At 39.0% G+C, this 9,478-nt stretch overlaps 1 protein-coding gene across 1 annotated transcript in view; it reads right to left on the bottom strand.

Annotated features, from left to right (window-relative positions):
* The window catches only part of LOC131033403 (metacaspase-5), a 28,553-nt gene extending 20,697 nt beyond the window's left edge, over positions 1-7,856 (bottom strand). The window contains exon 1 of the mRNA XM_057964638.2: positions 7,070-7,856. Within this exon, the coding sequence (XP_057820621.2) occupies positions 7,070-7,415 (346 nt within the window). The 5' untranslated portion in view covers positions 7,416-7,856. The remainder of the gene's footprint in view (positions 1-7,069) is intronic.
* Positions 7,857-9,478: the final 1,622 nt, after the last annotated feature.

The raw sequence follows: 9,478 nt of genomic DNA on the forward strand, positions 1-9,478 counted from the left end.
GAACAATTCATCACACCTTCCGATTCAATGTCTTCAAGTATTGTCACATCATTTTCTTGATAGAAAGAATGCCTATTCTTCATGCAATTCGACCAAATGCTCCATGATAGCTCTATATGCTTTAGAGTGCAATGAAATATCTTAATAACATTTCTCTCAAACATAACGAACGTGCATCATCCTCAACGTAGCTTCAATTAATGAAATGTCCTAACCCCTAACTAATCTGCTAAAAGAGGAAACAAGATATGAATCATTCTCCCAAAGTAAATCAAGAAATTGGTGAATCACCTTTATGTCTCACTAGACTTTGTTGAAGCCTTGGTCATCTACTTGGGATTGGATGATGCTATTGGCAAATGGCAACATCCGGGTTGATTCTCCTTGGTCTAATTATCAACACAATAATGCAATTCCTTAAAATCCAAAATTCATTACGAAAATTCATTATCTTAACTTCTCAAAATGCTTGCACTCAACATAATTTTGGGTTTTATTACTATTCTAGATGATCCTCAATCCCACAATAGGAAGCAGATCCTTATGTGATGTCCCCATCTAAACAATCAAAACATGATAATGCCGTTCTAAAATAGAATTTAATAATAAATAATAATACAATTAAAATATAAAATATATATGTCTTCGGACATGTAGTGTCGCGGTTTAAACACTTAGTTGGTGAAGAGGCCACCAAGGTTCAAATCCCTGCTGGGCCATTGTGCTCGCAAGGCCTTGTGCCTTCGCTGGGCCATTGTGCTCACGGATTTGAACAAGTGAAGTGTGGGGATGAGGTCCCCCGTTTGTGGCCTCACCGGTTCATAGCTCCAGGTCAAAAGCGTTCACGTGGAACCGGAGGGCGTGTCATGCCAACGTCACCGGTCACGTTAAAAAGCTTACCAGGCATAGTTTAAAATCTAAGTTACCGGGTTTGCCTCTGTGCCCCCCTGGTACGAGTCCGGGTTCGACCGGGTCCGTGGTACGGGTCCGGTTCGACCTGGGTTCGACCTGGGTTCGAAAAACCCAGAGTGGGTTCGACCCTGGTCGAACCCAGTCGAACCCGGGGTCGAACCCGGGCAGACCCAGTCGAACCTGGGCGGCTAGGAGGCCCGTAAAGTCAAAAAACAATGCAAATTTTTTTTTTTTTTCAATTCCGCCTTGTAAAAAGTGAAAGTTGTAACCTTAAAAAGCAGAAAATTAGACGTCTTAAAAAAACAGAAAACTGATGCACGCCATGGAGTTTCGTGTGGGTTTGAAGGTTGTGATTTGGTGTTGGCGGCGGGGGCGCTGCCCCTCGACCCCGCCCTGTACCGCGATAGGGAGCGCGCCCTGGGCGCTGCCCCGGGACCCTGCGAGGGGCGCTACCCCTTGACCCCGCAAGGGGCTCTGCCCCTTGACCCTGCTGGGGGCGCTACCCCCAGACCCCCGCAAGGGGCGCTGCCCCTTGACCCCGTTGGGGGCGTTGCCGGCAAAATCCAGGTCCTTAGTTTGAAAAATTAAACTTGGATGTTCTTAGTTTGAATCCATTTAATGATCAAACTTTAAATTGTTGAAAGTTGAAACAATGATACTTGAATATTTTATCATTTTGATATTAGACTTGATGTATATGATGCTGTTATGGTATGATCATGATGCTACGATTACAAGTTTATGTTGGTTTTGTTGTTTATATGATGCTATGTGACATGCTAATCTTAATTCATGCTTATAGGTTGCATATATATATAATTTACATATTTTTGTACTAACGAACCCAAACGAACCCAAACCCCTTTTCAAAATTTTGCCGTACCGGCGTACCGGGTTCTTCGAACCCGAACCGGTACCCGAACCCGAACCGGTAACTTAGTTTAAAATATATATATATATATAACCAAATAAATAAATAGAATGAACTAAATAAAATCTTAATAATAATAATAAACAAGATTTAATATATTATTGATATTTATTAAATATTAATATTAATTTCATATTCATCAAATAATAATATAAATTCTACAATATTAAATTATTGACAAAACACAAATAAAAAGTTTTTAACTCACTGGTTCCTTGAGCTTGATTGCTGCTGCTAGCATATCAAATGGTAAACTTTGTGGCAGACCCGATCTGACACACGTCAGAATGGTCTCCCTTGCAACAATATAAAATCCTTCCAGGTGAAATACGAACCATACAATATGCACATAGACACTTTGGTTATAATGTGAAGAGGCACGATTAAAGACAATTAGGGGCATATTCAGAAACCTTTATCTCTTATTTTGTATCCTTTACTAGATCTGCTCATTGGAGCATCAGCATTTGGCATGTTCCGGTTGCATAATTTGGAGGTAATATTCAGAGACCACACTATCGATCAGATCAGAACTCTGTGTTCTTCGTGGCATGCATCAATCACTTTCAGGCATATCGATAATTCCTTTGCTATAGGGTATGAAATCAAATAGGAAATCAAATTGATGACAGAAATTCATTATGTGAAAGTATCGATTGATGACAGTGATGAAGATTCGAATTATTGAAGAAGCATACAAGTTAATGATATTGAGGAGTAGCTATTACCATTTGCAGAGATATATATATTAAGGTGACAGTCATTAAGGGTCAACAATACCATGAGATGCGATCGTATTAGGAAGATCAATAAATCAATATACAAGGACAACGATCCTTGATATTAAGTCCGTCACTTAAATAGGACCGATGATTGCTTAAAGATAATCCATTAACTAATGACCTTGTCAGTAGTAAAGGGGAGGTGCGAAAGGTATATAACTAATTCAATTTGTTTGCAAGGATCATGAATGTGGAGATGCACACTTCTCACGTCATGTCCTTTAGTTGCATATTAAAGGGAGGGGAATAGAGAGGAATTAGGAGGGAATTTCCAGAGAAGCCACACAGCAGAGAAAAGAAAAGAAGAGAATACGGCCAGAACGTATCGGGTGTTTAATATTTGCCAAGGACGTCTTGCCAAGCCACGCACAGGTAAGAAGTTTAAGCATTTCCGTCACAGCGACCATCAAATTCCTTATGGTTTATCTGTAGTAAGGGAATTAAGATATTAAAAGATAAGGAAGTTATTAAATTTACAACTCTAAACTATAATAAAATGGAATATTTGTACATACTGATGTTTGCTAGCAACTGTGTAATATACTGCTAAGTTATTGGGCATATTTCTGTATACCATATAGAAATGTTAGGATAGTGTTTTCAACTCTATCTTGGGGAGAGCACGGGAGAAGGCAACCAGTGGCAACGAGGGGCTGTCATGTGGTCAGAGACCCATGAAGTCAAGGAGCCAGTTACAGTCTCCCTGCCAGTCTTCTGAAGACAGAGAAGTTATTTGAGTGTTTGAAAGTATTAAGGTTTAGAAGAGAAGCATAGGGAGACTACTCATCTAGCAAGGGAGTTAGAGGCAACCAGCCCTTGGATTTGGTAGACAAGCAGTCCCCTGCTGTCCTTTTTAGCCTATGATACTTTTACTTTTTCTCTGTCTGCATGTTAGTGCTGATAGTTTAGGCTGATCTGTAGAATATATACATATATATATATATATGGTTGTAGGTATTGTGTGCATCCTTGTGATTGCAGGATTATCATCAATCAAGCCATCTATTGCAGATTTTAAGGTCCTGTACTGGTAGGGGACATTACACCTTATTTCATACCAACATCCACTACTTGAAGGCATTCCTGTTGAAGATTTATAGCTGCAATAGAGATCTAAGATAATATATAACTCCTCTCCACCGTGGAGTCTCTCACTTTCCTGTCGGTGACTCTTCCTCTCTACCATGGAGTCTCCTCACTTCTCTGCCGGTGACTCTTCGTGTCTATGTGGCTGATGGTGTAGTTGTGGCTGTCGGTGACTCTTCATGTCCATATGGCTGTCGGTGAAGATGTAACTGTTGGTGTCTTTTCTTCTTCCTTCGTGGTGTCTCATCACTTGCAATTCCGATTCTTTATATTCATTGCTCTTCTTCTTCGGCAGATGGATAGATATATATTGCTGGCTTCTCTCGTTTGTCTGTAGCAAGTTGAGAATATTGTGTATGTAGTCTGTCAGATCAGATATATTATATGTTTTCTGTGTTCTGAATTTTCAGACTTACGAAGGTTTACAGAATGTATAAGAAATGTATCATTTGACTTCATTGTCAAGATTGATTTGTGGAGAATCAAATTTATCTTATTGAGATTGATAGTAATCTGAAACTATCAACAGTTGTATTCATTTTCAGAGATATATTAAAGTTCATTTTTGAGTGGGCTGGGTTTTCACCCTCAAATGGAGGGTTTTCCCAGGATAAATTCAGTGTATTTTGTTTCAGATTTCTGTGTTGCTAAAATATTAACAATTCCAAATGTTCAAAAGTTTACATTACGGCCTCCCTACTTAAAGGCATTCCGTTGGATCTTGTTAGTGGTTTCCACCAGTTGGTTCTTAAAGATTGTGAGGTTAGTGGTTTCCACCAATTGGTTCTGAAAGATTGTGAAGTGTGAAGGATGTGTTAAGGCCTTGCAGCTGCCACCATTGTGTCCACTTTTTGCTTGCTTTCATCCAACTTGACACTTCTACTAATCCAGTCTAAGAAGACAAACTGCTGAATCACTGGCTTAATCTCTTACTTATGAACGGCAGACAACCTATTTAATTGCTATGTGTCGTCGTCATCATTTGCTGCTGTATCTTCAAGTGGAGAGTGAGAATCACAGACGACTCTCAAAGTTTTGCTTTATAGCTGCCCTCACGTTGCCAAATAGATTTCTTGGCAAGCCTTTGATGGACCTTTCCTTTGACCTCTTCTAGCTTGGTGTCGTCATCCTTTTTCTCCCTCTGACCTTTCTTATCATCCTCCTTTTCTTTCTACCTTGGGATCTGTGTGCTGTTATTCTTCTCCTTGATGTTAGTTGGAGTAAAATCATCAATCACAGTGCCTAGAGCAATCAAAGACTGTCATTTACTAGCAGAATTAATTTCCCAATTTGATTGGAGGCATAATTCCATTGTATACAAAGGTTGTGAACTTGAAATTAGAAAAAACTCAACACATATGTTGCTTGACCTACCAAACGATGGCAGAAAGGTTGTACAAAAAGCTTAAAATAAGCAGTTTAAAATTATTGGAACACTTGTGCAAATCGAGACTGGATTGAAGGCATAATTCCATTGTATACAAAGGTTGTGAACTTGAAATTAGAAAAAACTCAACACATATGTTGCTTGACCTACCAAATGATGGCAGAAAGGTTGTACAAAAAGCTTAAAATAAGCAGTTTAAAATTATTGGAACACTTGTGCAAATCGAGACTGGATACTGAGATACAGACAAAAAGAAACTTAAAGAGGATTAAGAAACACTCTACTAGGCATCTCCTAAAAATACTAGGCCCTGCTAATCAAGTGCAGCTAATCAATCTCCCATAAATGAGAATGTTCATCATTTCAATTATTAAAGGTGAGTGTGACTAAAAGATAGAACTGCTCTAACCTCACACTTCTAAATTATTCACGGTTGCTTGCTTATTTTGTCAATCCTTAATAAACTGAGCTGCTAGTAGGTTCCATGTACAACTTGGGCAAACACAATTTAATCAAACAATTCTAGACAAAAATCAAACCTAGTTCCGTTTTGGGAATTTCCATACAATATTAGAAAGGTCTTCTGGTTTGAGCAAACATGGTCCTCCTTAACATTTTACTCAAAATTGGTACTTGTACCCCCACAAAATTGATAATTATTAATCCATATCAGAAAAGAAGCATTGACCGAGACCTAGTCTAGAGGCTATCATGCATTTCTAAAAAGGATTTGGAATCTATTTCTGCTTAAGACATGGGCATCAACACCTAGATCACCCGTTGAAATGGTTTATTAAAGGGATGAAGCCCATATTCCCAATTTGTAATGGTGAAAACAATGTGGGATGACATGCCCAGTGATAAACCAAGACAAAAGAAGATACTTCGCGAGTATAACAATTAAAACATTCATTGTATCATTTTCAATTAAACTATATATGCTGCCCAATTTAGCTTAGCTCGTGCATATAGCCTATAGGACAACGCACATGAACATATTTATAATTTATAAGAGGTCAAATAAGATGAGCTCAAGAATAAATGTAAAAAATATTGAATGTTGAATTAGGTAAGACTACAGCATCCAGTTTTAGGTGTGACATAGCAGAAGAGATACACCAATCGTTGCATCTAACCAATGGGTGTGGCATACCCCAACAGACAAGGCAAGATGCCCCTCTATCGTGACATTTAAACTGAATAACATTAAATGTTAAAATATGTAAAACTACAGCATGCAATTTTGGGTGTGAGATAACCCACTGGACAAGACCTACTGAAGAGATACCCCAGTCATAGTATCCAAACCAATGTTGCATACCCCAACAAGCAAGGTGAGATATCCCTAGGTCATGGTATCTAAATCAAAAAATATTGAATCTTGAAATAGGTAAAACTGATGCATCCAATTTTGCGTGGCATAGCCCAACGGACGAGACTGACTGAAGACACCCCACTCATGGGATCTAAACCAATGGGTGTAGCATAGCCAACAAACAAGGCAACATGCCCCTAGGTCATGACATCTAAACCTAAAAAATAATGAATGTTGAAATAAGCAAAACTGCAGGATCCATTTCCGGGAGTGAGATAGCCCAATGGACACAAACGGTTAAAATGATACCTTGGGTTGTGGCATCTAAACCAATTGGTGTATCCAACAAAAAAGGTGAGATACCCCTCCCCTCGTCGGGGCATCTAGACTGAAAAATATTAAATGTTGAAATATGTAGAAGTACATCCAACTTTGTACAAGACACACCCCAAGATCGAGGCAGGCTACAGAAATACCCCCAATGGCGCCATCTAGGCTTGTAGGTGTAGCATATTCCCCCAACAAACAAGATCAGATACCTCTAAATTGTGGCGTCTAAGCTGAAGAACATCTAACCAGCAGAACTAACCAATCCAAAAGCTAAAACGTGAAAAATGCAATCAAAGATGATAAAGAAATGAGAAAACAAAGCAAACCTGTGATAAGATTCATGTCAGTAGGAACGATGCATTCATCATAGCCGGTATCATCTTCATCGCCGCTCTCAGCAGGCAGGCGAACACCATGACCACTGTAGTGGAAAAACAGCACATCTCCGGACTCTGCACCTTCCACCAGGGCCGTCAGGGCTCTCCTAATGTTGGCCCCTGTGGGCTCCTTGAACCTATCGTCCGTGTCGATCATCACTGTTATGTTTTCCTCTGGGAATCGAAATCGATCGGTCAGGCAACTGTACATTCTCTTCACATCGTTCACACATCCCTTCAATTCAGCCTTGGTTCCCGAGTAATTGCATCCAACCAGTAAAGCCTTCTTAGCCATCCTAATCAGATCAATCAGTTCTCCCTTTCAATCTCCCAAACTCCACTGTAAAGCTCTCTGCAGATACCTAACGATACTCAATTTTGTAGAACAGTTAAACGATCAAGCTTCCACCTTTTGCTGTCCCTTTCCTTTGGCAGAACGTTATTATGACGTGAGCGCGTCAAAGCCGTTTAATTGCTACAGGCCCACGGTCAATACGATTCGAACGCGGGTGAAACGCTGGAACTGGAAGGACGAATTGTGTGGATAAAATCTGGGATTTAGTCATGTGGGTACCTACTAGAGGGCCCTCCAGGTCGGTGGGGATATCATATTGATCATTATTTCTGGTATGCCCATTTGTCAAGTATTCAGATTAAAATGGAAACCTTTTTAATGGCGTTGTAATTTCTTTTATCACAGCGCAATAATCTCCTTTGTTCTGCGTCTACTTCCTCAAATTACACTCGCCGACAGATGGCAGTTACTGTGTGCAGGGTGAAAGCTTACAAAGACGGTGTAATCTTTTTAGTACCGTACAGATATAAACTTTCGGTTTGAGGGAACCCCAGCTTTATATATTTGCACGAATCGCCGCGGCTTAAAGGATATTATTAATAAAATATCTTAAATTATTGGTATACGTACTTCTCTTTTACAATTATTAATAAAATGTCTTAATTCATTTTTATACGTACTTCTCTTTAAGTACCATACTAAATTTTTAAAAATTTATAAAGAGATATAAAAGAATTGAAGAGTTTATGACGTAGAAATTTGCCTACAAACATTATTCAAAAAGGTTCCAATTTCATTTGAGATATCTTTCAACATATTAATATTTAATATTTCAAAATAATATTTATTAATATTATATTTTATTCAATTTTATAAAATTAAAATATTTATTATTAAATAATATTATTTATTATATTATTCGCGTCAATTTGGAAATTCAATAGATGGTTGGCGCTAATCAAAATATTGATAAGAAAATTTATGGATTTCAAGCTCACACATGTATAGGGAAGGGAACACATTGGCAAATGAAATCTCCAAGAAAGCAACATATAGGCAACAAGGGGTAGCGATTAGGGAGTGAAAACGAAAAAGGAATGGCTAGCAAGTGACATGGTGGATGTGAGGCGAGGAATTATGAGTGGGAGAGCCTCAATAAATGACAGGATGGAAGAGATTAAGGCAAGTATGGGGGCATGTATGACAGGTGCCAAGAGTAAAGACATGGCAAACAATCTAATGATACTGTTAGCCATCAATATCGATAATACAAAAACAAGAGGAATTGTGTGGTACAACTTGGTTGCAAATCTATTAAGGTTATGTGTTAGATTGGAAAGATCATCCTGGACAGCAAATATCATTAATTTGAAAGGCCTTGATGATGACACAAGGCAAACAATTATAAAAGGGTGGGAGCAGTAGGCAGTAGCATGTGTCATTTTCTACGAGCAATAAGGTGAGAAAATAGGCACGCCGATACAACTCGAGTCGACTAAGCAACAAATGTCCTTTTTAAGGGAGGTAACTGATAAAAAATTGATGGCTATACTTGCCACGAGCCATCATTTTGTTATCCACGCAATGAAAGGCCATTCTAGGGAAGGAATTCATTACGACCTACCACTGAACCAAAAGCTGGGGGCAAGGTGTTGTGTCAGAAGGTGTTCAAGCATACCTTCCTGGGAGAGATTAATGCAGTGCTAAATAATGTGGATGAAATTTTGAATATTCTGCTACCATAGAACTACTACATGCAAAATGTCCAAGGCGGTGAGGTGAGGAAATTTCCCTTATTCAAACCCTAGAGCCAAATGTATTCTGGAAGGGTGTGGGAGTAGGTTGGTAGAAACATTATATTTCTACAGAGGTTGACTAGGATGAGAATGATCACAAAGGAAGGGTGGATGAAGGTTTACATGGAGATGGAGGTTTGTTGAAAGAGAATGAGTTGAAACCAGACGTGGACCTAGATTTTGGGACTCTCATCCAAGAAGGCGAATGGGTAGAGAACGATAGGTGTGTCCCCCTAAAGATGTCAAGCACTACTGCCCATGATGCAT

The sequence above is a fragment of the Cryptomeria japonica genome, chromosome 7 (genome assembly GCF_030272615.1).
Source record: "Cryptomeria japonica chromosome 7, Sugi_1.0, whole genome shotgun sequence".
NCBI classification, from domain to species: domain Eukaryota; kingdom Viridiplantae; phylum Streptophyta; class Pinopsida; order Cupressales; family Cupressaceae; genus Cryptomeria; species Cryptomeria japonica.